The sequence below is a fragment of the Diadema antillarum genome, unplaced genomic scaffold (assembly GCF_040938485.1).
Source record: "Diadema antillarum isolate AM-2024a unplaced genomic scaffold, OU_Dant_1.0 seq00000161_RagTag, whole genome shotgun sequence".
In the NCBI taxonomy this organism is placed as follows: Eukaryota; Metazoa; Echinodermata; class Echinoidea; order Diadematoida; family Diadematidae; genus Diadema; species Diadema antillarum.
Window position 1 is genome coordinate 1,869,561 of NW_027271232.1, and position 16,588 is coordinate 1,886,148.

Here is a 16,588-nt window from a genome sequence, read left to right on the forward strand (position 1 = left end):
TGCCATCTTCACTCATATTTCTCAAGCTTTAGACTAGTCACCTTAGCCTGCATTAAAAGGGAGAAACCCAAAAGCAAAAAGAATTTAAAAAAAAGAAAGAAACATACGTATGTATTGAAATCATATATGATTGACTTTAGCGCGTATGTAAAGCAGTTACGGATTTCTGATGCGAGTTGAATATGTGTCCTGACGTATTTGGATCAACGTCCTGTTGACTTTTTGCAGATTATGAATTGCACAATTTTCAAATAAGAACTACACACTGTACCGTATGGCTGGATAGGCATTTATGTGGTTAAACAGCATTGATATTTTGAACCCACCATACATTGTACCTTCAAGGGATGGTATAGTTTTGGTTGAGATGGGGCTTCAGGTTTCCAATTTTTTTTTTGTGTGAGATAATGAGAAACTTCTATATGAAAGAGCATACAATTTTCAGAGGAAGTCAAAAGTTATTTGTGAAACTTGTGTGCTCTCTCATATTTCAAAAGTGGTTACCCACTTTCTTGCAAAAAGTTGAAATATGACTCCCCAATCTCAACCGAAACTACACCATCCCTTTAAAGCCAGAGGGTGTATAGAGGTGTGATGGGGCATGAAGAGACCCACTAATTTCACAGAAAGCTTCCCACTGGAAAGATTGGGAGTTCAGCACCCATGCTTTGTTGGTCTTGAAAAGCACTTTAACACCATGCAGCAGACAAAGAGATGTTTGCCATTGATCAGTCTCTACTGTACCGTGAAACTACGCCGCCATTTCTGTCTGTTGGATCTTGCGTAATTGTTTCCTCCTCGCTTCAATTTTAGAAAGGTTGCTATGTTGCATCCTCTTAAACAAAGCAACTCTGATTACAATAACACATTACTAAAAAAGGATAATCTACAGTCATTATACAAGTGCTTTTAAGATGCCATCAAAACTCCAGTGCTGTTGAAGTGTTAGTCTCGAAGATTGAATTCGAACAGTCATTTGTGAAATCTTTTCATCCATTTTGTATCTTCAAACACAAAGCAACCCAACTACAATAAAATGTAGTTGAAAAAAAGGATAATGTATTACCATTGTACAAATGTTTTTAAGATCCCATCAAAATTCCTGTGCAGGTATTTTGAGGATTAAGTTCAAGCCATTTGTGAAATCTTTTATTCCATTTTAATGAGACTTGTGTTTAAGTTTCTTCAGTGATTCCTCTTTAAGATAAGTAGAAACCAAAGTCTTCATGCCTACAGCACATGTGGTAATTGGATGTTCCCTGTACATGGAACTTGGAAGAACCCTATGGAAATTACAATAAGGAGGAAATGAGCTAACTGTTGTAGTGTACCATTGGTTTAAAATTCTTTTGAAATTCAGAAGTTTAACCATTTTTATTTTCAGGAGTTTTGGTTTCCTTCAATGACAAAATCAAGGACTGCTGTATGGTACAGTAATGTCTTCTGGTCATTTGATGTACCGTGTCTCATATTGTAGAATTTTCCTTCCAATTTTCTTGTATCATCAAATTTTAATTGTTTATTGCATGACAAGTGAGGCATAGATTTGGATATCCTACTAATTTCAGGAATGCAATATACATATTAGAGATTTAGAATGAAATCATTGGTGTCAGGGGGTTTGTGGGCTTTCGGCTGTCTTTTATGGGGAAAAAAAGTCATGAAATTTGATGTCTGTGACATTTGGTAATCTTGTCTGTCTGGTTTTCATGGTTACCTTGACAGACATTGATGAATGTGATATGTATGGCACCTGTGACCAAGTGTGTACCAATACGGAGGGAAGCTACAACTGCTCCTGTGCTGAGGGTTACGTCTTGCATTCATTTGGCCGCTGTGAAGCCACGGGAGGTGAGCCAGGCATTTTCTGAATGTTTCACACTTTGCTGACAAATTTGTCTTGTTGCCTCCTTTTGTGGGGGGGGGGGGGAGGAGTGGGTCAAGTGAGGCTCACTTTGAATTTGGAGTGTAGATGAGGGTCATGAGTACATTCTGGCCGTGGGAATGCATTGATATGTAAGACCCATTTGTATTAATGATAACAGAGTAAAACAACTTTCTCAGAAAGAAGTATAGTATTAAAAAAAAAATCCTGTACATATACACCACACCATGGCATGCAGTGGTGTTCGTATGTTCATGACAAAGTTGGTTACAGGTATTGAAGTTCAGAGAAATGAAATTTAGACTACCTTCCAATTCAGTTCCAGTTTTCTTGCAAAGTTTGATAATTCTGCTCATTCATTTCCATTTGATTTTGATATTTGCCTGAAAACTATGTTTTTAATATTAGTGTGCATCACTATGTGTTTTTATCTGCAGAGGTTTGAAATCTCAAAACCTAATACCTCATATTTCTTGTATGATTAAAGATGAAACATAGTAGTGGAATGTTAGTGCTAGCCAGAATGTCATATAGTTTTAGACACTCTCATGTTTACATTATACCAAGATTAGCTCTAGTTATAGTGGTCAAGAGTGCAATTACGTGACTTTGACTTACACCGTAGATGCACAATTATACAGTCATAGAATAAAGGTCAAAGGTAAATAATGTATGAAGACACTGGAAGAAGTTGTCGGGCATGATGATGTATTTAAGAGGTTGACGAGACAAGGAGATTATGATGGTAGATGGTGATGATTGGGATAATGACAAATGATGCATCTGATGATTTTGATGATGATTTTGATGATGATGATGATGATGATGAGGATGATGAGGATGATGAGGATGATGAGGATGATGATGATGAGGAGGAGGAGGAGGAGGAGGAGGAGGATGATGATGATGATGATGATGATGATGATGATGATGATGATGATGATGATGATGAAGAAGAAGAAGAAGATAATGGTGATCATGATGGTGATCATGATGCTGGTAACAGTAATGGTTCTGGTGATGCTGGTAATAATGTTCGCAATAAATCAAATCAAATCAAATCAAATCTATTCATGAAAAAACAGGTGACGACAGTAATAAAAGACATCTCTTACTTATATAATACCCCTCTTCATCTCCTTCAGGCAATTACAGTCTACCATGTTTCTATCAATGATTTTTTTTTTTCATCTTGTCACAGAGGCTGCATATCTGCTGGTTGCTAATGTCAACAATCTGTTAAAGCTGAATTTAGATGGCACTCCAGTCACTGACACAGACCCTCTTCCTGCAATGGGAACCAGGGCCATGGACTATGACCTTAAAAGAAACAAGGTAAACCTAACCCGTTCTATTTCAGAAATAGACTTTCTACATTAGTCTAAAAAATTAGACTGATTTTGCTAAAAATAGGTGCTCAAAAAATGGGAAAAACAGTCTACAAATGATCAAAATTTTAAATCTTAATCTGAAATTGTGGTGCAAGGTTCGGCATAAACAAAATGGAATTAACAAATCTATCCTTCATTTCTTTCAGAATTGCATCAGTCATAGCTGGATATGTCAATGTTGGTCTTCTGCCAAACCTGCTGAGCTGTCAAGGTTCGGCTTTTGACGAACCTGCCAAGCTGGCAAGGTTCGGCTTTTGACGAACCTGCCAAGCTGGCAAGGTTCGGCTCTAGACGAACCTGCCAAGCTGCTAAGGTTCGGCTTTTGACGAACCTGCTGAGCTGCCAGGGTTCGGCTTTTGACGAACCTGCCGAGCTGCCCAGGTTCGGCTTTTGACAAACCTGCCAAGCTGCCAGGGTTCGGCTTTAGACGAACCTGCCGAGCTGCCAGGGTTCGGCTTTTGACGAACCTGCCGAGCTGCCCAGGTTCGGCTTTTGACAAACCTGCCGAGCTGCCAGGGTTCGGCTTTAGACGAACCTGCTGAGCTGCCCAGGTTCGGCTTTTGACGAACCTGCCGAGCTGCCCAGGTTCGGCTTTTGACAAACCTGCCAAGCTGCCAGGGTTCGGCTTTTGACGAACCTGCCGAGCTGCCAAGGTTCGGCTTTTGACGAACCTGCCGAGCTGCCAAGGTTCGGCTTTTGACGAACCTGCCAATCTGTACAGGTTCGGCTTTTGACGAACCTGCTGAGCTGCCAAGGTTCGGCTTTTGACGAACCTTCCAACCTGTACAGGTTCGGCTTTTGACGAACCTGCCGAGCTGCCAAGGTTCGGCTTTTGACGAACCTGCCGAGCTGCCAGGATTCGGCTTTTGACGAACCTGCCGAGCTGCCCAGGTTCGGCTTTTGACAAACCTGTCGAGCTGCCAAGGTTCGGCTTTTGACGAACCTGCCGAGCTGCCAAGGTTCGGCTTTTGACGAACCTGCCGAGCTGCCAAGGTTCGGCTTTTGACGTACCTGCCAATCTGTACAGGTTCGGCTTTTGACGAACCTGCAGAGCTGGCAAGGTTCGGCTTTTGACAAACCTGCTGAGCTGCCAGGGTTTGGCTTTTGACAAACCTGCCGAGCTGCCGAGGTTCGGCTTTTGACGAACCTGCCGAGCTCGCAAGGTTCGGCTTTTGACAAACCTGCCGAGCTGCCAAGGTTCGGCTTTTGACGAACCTGCCGAGCTGGCATGGTTCGGCTTTTGACGAACCTGCCGAGCTGCCAAGGTTCGGCTTTTGACGAACCTGCCAATCTGTACAGGTTCGGCTTTTGACGAACCTGCCGAGCTGGCAAGGTTCGGCTTTTGACAAACCTGCTGAGCTGCCAGGGTTCGGCTTTTGACAAACCTGCCGAGCTGCCTAGGTTCGGCTTTTGACGAACCTGCTGAGCTGGCAAAGTTCGGCTTTTGACAAACCTGCCGAGCTGCCAAGGTTCGGCTTTTGACGAACCTGCCGAGCTGGCAAGGTTCGGCATTTGACGAACCTGCCGAGCTGCCATGGTTCGGCTTTTGATGCACCTGCCGAGCTGCCAAGGTTCGGCTTTTGACGAACCTGCCGAGCTGCACAGGTTCGGCTTTTGACGAACCTGCTGAGCTGGCAAGGTTTGGCTTTTGACGAACCTGCCGAGCTGCCATGGTTCGGCTTTTGACGAACCTGCCAGCGGCTGCACAGGTTCGGCTTTTGACGAACCTACCGAGCTCCCAAGGTTCAGCTTTTGACGAAACTGCCGAGCTGCCCAGGTTCGGCTTTTGACGAACCTGTCGAGCTGCCCAGGTTCGGCTTTTGACGAACCTGCCGAGCTGCCCAGGTTCGGCTTTTGACGAATCTGCCGAGCTGCCCAGGTTCGGCTTTTGACGAACCTGCCAAGCTCCCATGGTTTTTGATGAACCTGCCCAGCTGCCCCGCTTTTGATAAATGTGCTGAGCTGCTCAGGTTTGGCTTTTGACAAACTTGCCTAGATGCACAGGTTTGGATTTTGCTGAACCTTCCCAGCTTTGTGTGAGAGGTGTCGTCAGCAAAGAAAATTCATCAAAAATGCGAAGAATTGTAATGTATAGTTTGCATAAAAATAGTAATAGGTGTTCAGACATATTAACGTGGGATATGCTACACTTTTAATTGTTTGAAAGGAATCCTATACCAATATAGAAAAATATATGAAATTGCATGTAATTTAATAGTTTTCAAATCAGAGAACAGCCATGCCTGTGATACAAATACTATACTCACTTCATTTGTATGAATCAATTTGTATGATCAATTGTATATAAGACTACTCAATTCAGCAAGAAATAGGCCAACTACATGCTCTATATTTCGATGTCTTTCAGAAATGGTCTTAATTAATTGCTGAAAAAAATGTTATTGATGGAGACATAAGGGCTCATAATATTGTCTTTCACACACAGACGCAGTCTACATGGCTGCATTAAGCATGCAGTGTAACTGAAGCTTCTAATATGGGGAGCAACATACACTAAATAAATAGACTTTTCAAATTTACCGTGTCAAGCGATAGGCACACTTCAATTGATTTCCAGTACAAAAAGAGTACTGAGAAAATTGAATCCATGATTGTTAAGAAAAGAAGAGTCTTGAACTGTATTTTTTTTTGAGTTTGTTTAGAGTGGCCTCAGAAAGTGGTGAAGTTATTCTCTGTGGATAACATTACTCAACACTGAAATAGAAAAAGGTACTCAAAAGTTTTTAACCAAGTTAGGATAATTAACTCTTGCTTGCAGGTCCATATGCAGTATGCAGGGTCAAAAATTAACTTTGGCCCATTAGCCTGGTTTTAGGTTGATTAATTGTGGACCATCAATTTAAAAGAAAAAAGTTATCTGTTGTCCCCAAAGCAAGCAACTATCATAGAAAATAGACTGTTTTGTTGGTCTTATTTTGGGCCAGTACTCATTTCCTTTTTTGGCCACCAAAATTTCAGGCTAAACCATCTTAGACACCTGTTACACACAAACAGACACACACACACACACACACACACACACACACACACACAAACAAAAACAAAAACAACAACAAAGAACACACAAAGCAATGCGATATTAATTTTGGGCTGCCCCCCAAAACAACAAACAAACAAACAAACAAAAACAAAAACAAAACAAAACAAATATTATTGAATACATACATCTAGTTCAAATGTATTTAGAGCACCATTTCAACCCCCCCCCCCCCCAAAAAAAAAAGGGGGAGGGGCAGAAGAAATATACAAAAGGATACTTCTCTCCCTGGTACAGCTTGGCAGGCCAGTAAAATGTATTTATACACATATGAAAATATGGGGCTGAGTGCAGTAATTTAGGCAAGCCTTGAGCTGATATGTGATTCTACTTACAGAGTATCAAGCTTCCAGAACATATTATGTGACAAACAGTTTATTTACAAGCCAAGGAAATTTGAATCCCACACTGTTAACTTAAGTCTGTTAGCACTTTTTGTCCATACTTCATGTATAGCTTCCATGATCATTTGACACAAATGATGTCCACATCACATTGAGCCATTTCTACTAATGTTCCTGAGGAGCAGTGGTACTGCTGCTGCTAGCTGTAAGCACATTCATCTATGGCAATAGCAGAAGCATTCTCATCCAGTGCACACAGGAGTACATTACTAATTGTAATTGTATGTATCCATATGCCTATTATGTTGAATTTCACGGAGATGAATGCCATTCTGAATCCTGCAGAGTGCTGTCGAAGTCTTAGTGCTGTTGTTACTTCTGTCTGGTGACATGACCCTATAAGGAAGAATATAAACAAAAATATGCGATTTAAAAACTTAAACACAAACTCTTGGGACAGTATAACACACAGATAGTAAGGTGTTTCCTGTTTAGCTGCAGCACAGAGGTGTTTGTTTTCTTAAGCTTTGTTTGACTTTTCAAATCTCCTGTTTGGTGACCACACATGTACTTCTTAAACTGCCTACATTGTCCACACCTCTTTAGAGGGCCAAGTTTATGCAGAATTAGGATTAAATGCCTCTTGACTATTATATGGGGAGTATATGTGCTGTGATTGCATAGGAAGCACACCAGTAGTGTGAACTGTCTGACCTCACACTGGATTGTAAAAGGCTCATTATTACAGTCATGTAGTATAGCACTTATTTCATCCGATTGTATTGTCGATAGGGTACTTGAGCTAGCGATGATAGTATAAAATGCCAAGTATATTTTCAAATAATTGAGGATGAACCATTCCTGTCATCCCTAGCATGTACATTGTATGAACTATTCAGACAAATTTTCATAATAAATCTGTACTCTCATTTTCGAGGATGTAAAGATAGATTTTCACATACTTCAACACCTTTATCTTTCTCCTCTCTTGAGTTATCTTCTTTGTTGCTCATATGAGGCCTCTTCAAATTTTACCTTCTTTCTGGAATCTTTATCAATGTACATTGTACTCAGTCATGTATCATTTTCTATCTCTAAACTGCAGTGTGATTACTACATGATGATCAGGGCCTATCTGTAAACGTTACCCTTCAAAGTACATTTAAAGACCCGTCAAGTCTTCTACTACATTTTTTTTCTTTAAATGTTGTGTAAGTTTCAATGTACCTACAACTGCATATATCTTTTTACTTTATACTGTATAACAATGAATTGGGATTTCATTTTCACACACCAGTCCATTGCTCTTTCTTATTGCCTTATTGAATTTAACATTGTTACATTTTGGAAGAAACAATACACATATTTTTCAGTATCAATATTGTCATTGTCTGCCTAAATTTTGCTCGACAACAATTTTGGTTCCTTTGATCTCAACAGAATAGAATTGCATCACATTTTTTTGAATGGGAGGCAGGAAGTGCACATACATAAAGGTTTGCATATGACAAAGGGATGTCAAATGAGCTGACTGATTATTATTCCTTCCAAAATTGAACAGTATTATAATATTTTGAAATTGCTTTGTGTTTATTGCCAGATATTATAACCATGACAGTAATTGGTTATCTGTTGTTAAAAGGAATCTATACATTGTGATGTAGGCAATCAGCCATCGTATGGAGACAGGGATTAAATGCATTTCCTTTCAACATAGACTTATTTTTTAAAATAGTTGAAAGTACTTGCTGAATGTGATTACTACTAAAAACTACAAAGAATGGAACTGTCCGAGTGCAAGACCTCTTTTAAGACCAGTATGCATCATGCGGAATAGCAGTAATTACTTTACTAATACCTACTTTTTGCTTTGATGCAAATGAAAAACTTACCTTTAACACCTAGGAATACTTTCAGAAGGATATTGATGGTAAGATTTGAATCATAGCTGTGTTGTCCAATATCTAAAAGTCAAATTCTTTTGTTGTTCATGAAGGATAACACCAGTCACATGTGTCTTTAGGAGTTCTGTATCATTGATACCCTGTAAAAAAAAAGAAGACACATAGAAGGGAAAATATTCACTTCGTTTTTCATGCAAGAAACATTTTCTCAATTTGTGAACTAATTCTTTATATACCATGTATATGTCAGCAAATTTGGTTAACTAATTAATTATAATAAAGTTGTTTGACACTTATAACAATCATGCATGTCATGAATATCAAGAAATGAACTTGGTTTCAAAAGTTTGTATGAAGCAGAAGTCTATAGAGTTTGTTGACAAGGCTGGTGACAGACTTTCTCGAAATGCTTCTTGTAGCTGCATGTATTTTACATAGATGTGACTGCTGAGTACTGTTTTTTAGGGCATTTAATCCTTATCATCATATATCTGTTGGGTAATCAGCTTGCAGATTTTATTTACAGAAGTGTTGTCGGCCCACTTTTATCAGCATAAACGGGTGTCTTTCCATCCTAAATGTGTGTCATGCAGTCACAATCCATGTTTAGCTGTATGAACATTCAAAACTTGTTTTAAGTCTGGTTGAAATATATCACATTAGGACCTTTATCAATAGCATTGTTATCAAGAACAATGACTTGTCCAGCTCTAGCTAGCTGATAGTCAAGTTCAGTGTCCTGTTATCAACAACTGGCTAAGCAGTCCAATATACACTGAGAAGTATAAAAGCCCCAACCTGTTAAAGAACAAGTTCGGATCACCTTCATAGATATGTGGGTTGAGTGAATGCAGCAATATTAGTAGAAATTGAACAGTTCAATGAGAGTTTGAGGAAAGTCTAACAATCTGTTCAAAAGTTATCAATTTTTGAAGTTACTGCTTAGTCATAGCTGGATGAAAAGACTACTTTAGCTTGTGATGTCACATGTGTACGATATAAAGAAAGTATAAAGAAAATTCAACATATTTTTACTTTTCTTGCATAACAAAAGAACACTTCACTTTTCTCTTTCAGAAGGCAGGGGGAATAACATTACCCTTATATCGGTGACAAGTCAAAGAAATGTGCACTTTATTCAAAAAGTAAAGTTTTGTGAAATTCTCTATTCATTTTGCTTATAGTATCATTCTACACATATGACATTTTACACTATAGTAGTCTTCTCATCCAGCAGTGATTTTGAACGGAGTGTTGGATTTTCCCCAAAACTTCCGCTTAATGTGTTCTACTAATATTGTTGCAATCACTCAATCCACATGTATTAAAGGTTGACTTGTCTGTTAGGATCAAAGACACAAGCTGCAAGCTGCCTATCTGGTGTGATACCAACTCTTCTGGCCACTAGCTTCCCAGAAAATGCAGTAGTTGGAGTTACCTGCTCAATCTTGTTTATGTACACACTGATCAGGGAGGTGGAAAATGCTCTCATGCCCTTCACTGGTGGTCAATGGAATGTGGCACAGGGAGGCAAGCAAACAAACAACAACCACCACAGGGCTGTGAACTCACTGGCTCCCTGGCCACAATCATACTTTCATGATATCCCCACTGTATGGTCTTCCAATACACTGAATATCAACTGCATGCAAAGATGCCAGCGTTTCTTACTGCATATGGCTCTGAGTGAATTCTCCTACCAAGGTGGAACTGCAGTAGGAGGGGTGAGGAAGGGCCATAAGGCAGGAGTTTGCTCCCCTACGATACAGGTTAGGGAGCTTTTTTACTTTAGGATTACAAATTGACAAATTGTGCCGTTAAAAGTAAAGGAGCTGGCTGATATGGTGTTTGAATTCGCATTTGGTGTTTTATTTTGCAACGCGCAATGCTCTCGCCGCGACATTTTATGACTTTTTTTCTTTCAGATATTGCGCAACTTTTGAGACCAAATTTGTCACTCCCGGCCATACCGTTTTTGAAGCCATGCCCCTTTTGAAAAATATATAATTGTCGACCCAAAAAATTGCTCAAAAACATGATTTTATGTACAAATCCAATGTAAATTGTGTTTTTTGCAATTAATTCATTATATATGAAAAATAGATATTTTTTACTTTCAGTGGCTGATAATGATTCATTTTAGCTTGATTATGCTTTAAAAAAGTTTCTGTGACAAATTTTGACGACAAAAAAACAACTAAAACAAAAAGTAAAAAAAACAGAAATACATAAGAAATTCTATGAACAATGAAATACATAAGCAAAATTACGAAGCTGAATTTTTTCTTCAATATTATTGTTGAGGATAATGAAAAAAATATGTTTACCAAAAATTAGAAGTTTTTGGAGCTTTACTTTTGGATTTATAGGCAAAAAAAATTATTTTTGCTTAAATAAGCATTAAGTTAATATAAAATACATAAATTAAAATGTGAAAAATCTAACTATACAATCTTTTAGATTATTGGCCTCTACCTTAGTGCAAATTTTCGCGAGGATCGCGCGATCCACGACCGAGATCTGTTTGTCCCTCAAATAACCCAGTGGGATTAGGGTTAAACCCTAATCCTAGACACCAAGTGCATACTTTGAATGTACTTGTATATGCAATCACCCACTGACACAAAGCACTGCATCCTTTAATTGCACAAACTGCTTCTTAGAAGGTTAGGAGGTAGATAAACTATTAAAGATGATTGAAGGCTTCTTCAACTCAAAGAGATATACATTGTATTACCTCCTTGTTCTGCTACAAAGACCACATAAAACACAGAAAGGGGATTGGCCTTGACCACTGTCTTATCCCCAGTAGATAACCAGCCAGTGTATATTCATCACATCAGCTCAGTATCTTTTTCTCTGTAACTGCCATTTCATCTACTTTTTCCCCTTATCATTCTGAGATACTTAGTTATTCTAAAGTCAAAGACAATCATTTGCAGGACGATGTTAGACCCCAAATTGTGTACTTCTCCCCACTCCTCACTTCCCTCCTATACTTAATGTCCTTGCACTACCCTATGACCCACTGGTTTATTTGGAAAGCACTCAGTCCCCACTGACCTGTTCTACCCCACTTCTACGTGCCCCTTTGTTTCAGGCTACTGACCAGCACATTCCATTGTGTTGACAACCACTACAACAGAGCAGAGAGTTCATTGATAAAATCTCATGACCATATCAATTTAATTCCATTTCAATTTTTCTTATTGGAAATCAGACATAGTCAAAGTACAATTTGTAACGAATGACATAAAGCAAATGAATTAGAACCCCCATGAAACAGAGCTTATGACCATGGTGCTGTAAGGATATTGTAGGAAGGGAGTGAGGAGTGGGGGAAAAAATACACAAGTTTTAATGCATGGATGTAATTTAAAGGGATCGTATAGTTTTGGTTGAAACCTAATTTCAGGTTTCTAACATTTTTTTGGTGAGATAATGAGAAACCTCCCATGAAATATGAAAGAACATGCGATTCCATGAGGAGTTCAACGTTTATTTGATAAAATTGGTTTTGAAATGGCTGAGATATCCAAAACAGAGCGATTCTGATAAAGTGTGGGACCCACACTTTATTACGATCGCTTTGTTTTACTTTGTTTTTGGATGTTTCAGTCATTCCAAACCCAATTTTCATCAAATAAACTTTGAGTTCCTCTTAAAATGGTATGCTCTGTACTATTTCATTAGTGTTTTCTCGGTATCTTGCAAAAACTTAAAAGCCCAATTCTCATCTCCACCAATACTGTACTATCCCTTTAATTAACTTAATTAGAATTGCTCTGTTATGGATATCTCAGCCATTTCAAAACCAATTTTCATTAAACAAATGTTAAATTCCTCATGGAATTAAAGAATGCTCTTTCATATTTCATAAGAGGTTTCTTATTATCTCACCAAAACATGTTAGACCCTGAAATTAGGTCTCAACCAAAACTATACGATCCCTTTAATATGCATGTGAATTGAGAGAAAGTAGCAATATTATAAGTACAATACATCAATGCACGTTTGATGAAAATCTGACTACTGTATGTGTTCAAAAGTTATGAGTTTGTGAAGTTTCAATGCTTCCATGGCAGGATAAGAAGACTAAAACATCTTGTGATGTCACGTATGTGTACAACAAAGTAAAGAAAATATAAAGAAAAATCAACATACAATTGTATTTTTCACTTTGCAGCATTATGTATATGACAAGAACAATTGACTTGTCTCATTCAGAAGGCCGGGGAATAATATTACTCTAACCATACATCAGTACCAGTTAAGGGAATCCTTTGTACTTTCTTCTCAAAATGAAATTTTGTGGAATTCTCTTAATAGAAATGTTTTCTCTTTACATATCATTCTATACATGTGACATCACAGACTGTAGTAATTTTCATCAGGCAGTGACTGTACAGAAATTTTTAAAAATTGCTAACAAATTGAACAGATTGTATGATTTTCCTCAAAACTATTATTGATTTTCCTCAAACTGTCAATGTGCTCTTCTGATAGCGCTCTATTTTCTCACATACTCCACTTGTCACATGAAGATGGACTTGTTCTTTTATCTGATTTCAGACGTTTTACTCTAAACAAAACACTGTTCTTCAGATTTTGAATGCATTGATATTTTTGCGGTACTAACATTATTTTTCTGCATTTTGGATTATATGAATTTGTCCCACAAATGCTTTCACACCCCTTTTGGTACACATTATGCAGACTGTGCTACAAAAAGGGAAACCCATACTGCAAGTTAATTCTCTGTGGAAAGGAAAAAAATTCATGAAATATGATGTTGCACATCAATATAAATTTCATATTATTTTTGGGAAATAACATGGCATGGTATAAAAAGATGTAAACATTATGATGATGGAAGATGATGGACATAGACCTTGAGGGATTGTGATTATGTGACAGTTTTACCATCAAGCAGTAGATCGAGTTACCATTTACTGGTACACAGATGAAATGTATAATAGTTTCCTGAAATTCACTTACATTTGGCTTTCATTGTGCATCATCATTGCATTCTCAAGCTCTTTCCTTTTTGGTCTGGTTCATTTCCTTGTCTAGTGTCTTCTCCAGGACAATACATTTCTGGTATTTTGAAGAAATCTCCAGTCTGCATGAAATGAAAACTGATGAAGTTAGAATATCAATTACACCAAACTCTAAATCTGAAATTTTTTATGCATGATCAAATCACCACTCCCATCAAAGTACTGCAGTGCACAAAATTACATGCATTAGAATATAGGGATATTAAAAAGCAAGTGTGCATAGGTTAACCAGAACACACATTCAAATCCCACCAGTAATTGAATGACAGCTACATGTACACTGCAGATGTTTCCAAAGGTACCCCTTGATTAAGAAATTGAAAATTATATGTTTGAAAGACAAAATAAAATGACTTCAAAGGTCTGCAAAAACTTTCTGAAGCACTCTCAATTTATTTTATTATATTTTCCAGTGTCACTTAGAATATACAACCGAAATGCCTCACAACAGTCACAATTGTGTGGATGCCTGAATCATCAATTGTGATGTCATTAATTCATATAGCACCATATCTGAAAATAAGAAAGAATCCAATTGAACATTACATTTTCAATGATTTTATAGAGCTGCGATTAGCTAATACGAGGTAATGAGATATATCTGCATTTTTAATTGTGACACTATAAAGAATATGGATAAGTTTTCTATGTATCATGTATTCCCAAATAATTCATTAGCACTTGTTGAAAAATAAACATGTTGAGCCTTCTCTGTTGGTGCAAAAACTCCCCATGATTGGCAAGTATGTTTGCATAAAACTTACCTTTTTCACTCTCACTTGCCAGAAGAACTTTGACGATGATTTGTAGAATTCAGCTTGGCCAAGAGTAGGATCCGGTATTTCTGCCTTGCCACGAAGATACTGACTGTTATGTCTGTCTTGGTGCATCCATGAGGCAAGCAAATTTCATCTTTATGTGGCATGCAATCTCCTCTGTAGGAGTTGATCTTTCAGCATCATGTCTAATATGAGCTCATCAAAGCTCAGGTGAGATAAATCCATCATGTCAGAAGCTCCATTGGTATTTGTTCTTGTTGATAATTTTGAGGACAAAATGTTAGCACCATCTCCATCATCAATACTGAGCTGAGATATCAAGTTCATTGATAGTTCCATCATTTGTCTCCATTGTAAGAAAATTAGAATCATAGTTGTCCAGAGGAACATCTGCAGCTGACGAATGTGCTATCTAACCAGAGTACACAGCTGGTATGGATGTAGTCTAGCTTCTGGACTCTTTTTACTCGTAGGGGTGATTCAGTGTACGCGACAAGCCGTATGAGGGCGTGACACCCGAGGATTGCGATACGCCGAGAACTGCGATACCCGAGAAAAAAGAGTCCAGTAAAATACTTTCGCCGGATCGAGCAGGGTCAAGAGTTCACGCTTGAGTGGTCATGAATATTCATGACTCGCAGTCAATCAGACAGTTTTACTAGTTAATACGAATACCAGCTGATCGCACTCCCGCTGGTAGTGTGTGGTAGTGCTGCCCACTTCCACTACACTACAGCATTGTCCACCAAAATAGGGGGTTTTGTTCTGAAGTTGAGCCCACTAACTAGTCTAGCAGCCAGAAAGGGTCCCCGTGCACCCCCCCCCCCCTAAAACAAAATTCTACGATATGTTCGAAGATCGTCAGAACCTGTATGTTCCGAATCTGGTTGTCGCCAGTGGAAAAAAAAAGGTTGCGCGCGCGTCTAATTTGCATATTTCTAAGATGGGCGCCGCCCGTTGCTAGGAGACGGATTATTTTTGAATAACTTTAGTTAGGAATAACAAATTACCATAAAAATGGTATCATTTTGAAGAGAATTAAATTTCCTACAAGCTGATACCCCATTTGATGGGATAAATAGATGTTGTCATGAAATATTAAGGAAGGAATTATGTTTTTTAGCATTTTTCTAAAAAGATCCGGAATTTGGTTATAATGTTCTTTTCCATACATTTAATATGCATTTACAAATAACATTTGAATTTTCCTATAATTATCCCCCAAACATAGCTATTATCATGTGAAAACGGCTTTCCAATACATCAATTCCTTTAAAAGTTACACGACATTAAAGGGGATATGGTTCAATAGGTTTTACAGCAATATCTAAGGGTTATAATGTCTCCGCGCGCAATTGCGTAGGTTCTGTATGTGGGGTTTATTGTAGATCACTGCTATCTATTGATCAAATCTCATCGAAATCGGCGAAGAAAGAAAGAAAAATTACACTTTCTATTCCTTATATGAAATAAAAATGTTTTTTTTTTTCTATTCTGTGTTACCAAACTCAATCCATTCAGCTTCCCATATGAACAGTTTCTTGTCTTTTTGGATTCCCTCCAAGAACGTGAAATTAATCACAACTTATCTGCATGATATTAAAAAGTTAAAGAAAAAACATTTACGTGACAGTTTCCTCTTATTGGAAGATTAAAGTGAAAAAAAAAGAAGAATCTTATGCTAAAAGCCCTAAGAAATAAAGAACTTGTTAAATGGCCTTTCAGAGTTTAAAATGAAACATGGCTATCTTATTTTTTCATAACAAAATGAAGGGAAGTATCTGTGTAGTTCATGTCGGCCCATACTGGGTTACATCATAAATTCTTCAGAAATGGTCCCCGTGCACCCCCCCCCCAAAAAAAAAAAATCTACGATAGGTCAAAGGTCAAAGATCAAGTGAAATACATGCTCTCCTATTCATCCAATTAAACCTAGGTCAAGGAAGGTGACCATTCAACACATTTGTGACAAACATGCCATTATAATATTTTGCCAATTTTGTGAAAATGTAATCACACATTGTCCACATGTACTATAGACCTATTAGGAGAATCATGCATTATGGCGGAGGCATACCAGTCGTCATAGCGACATTTCTAGTTTAATATTACAACGAAGATTACGTCTATTATTAGCAGTTGGTAATTAAGTGGTGTACGAAGACTA

General features: G+C 38.1%; 1 protein-coding gene across 1 annotated transcript in view; it reads left to right on the forward strand.

The window, feature by feature from the left end:
• The window catches only part of LOC139728024 (low-density lipoprotein receptor-related protein 1-like), a 232,661-nt gene that overhangs the window by 91,403 nt on the left and 124,670 nt on the right, over positions 1 to 16,588 (forward strand). The window contains exons 5-6 of the mRNA XM_071638990.1: positions 1,726 to 1,851; positions 3,087 to 3,220. Coding sequence (XP_071495091.1) covers positions 1,726 to 1,851; positions 3,087 to 3,220 — 260 coding nt within the window. The remainder of the gene's footprint in view (positions 1 to 1,725; positions 1,852 to 3,086; positions 3,221 to 16,588) is intronic.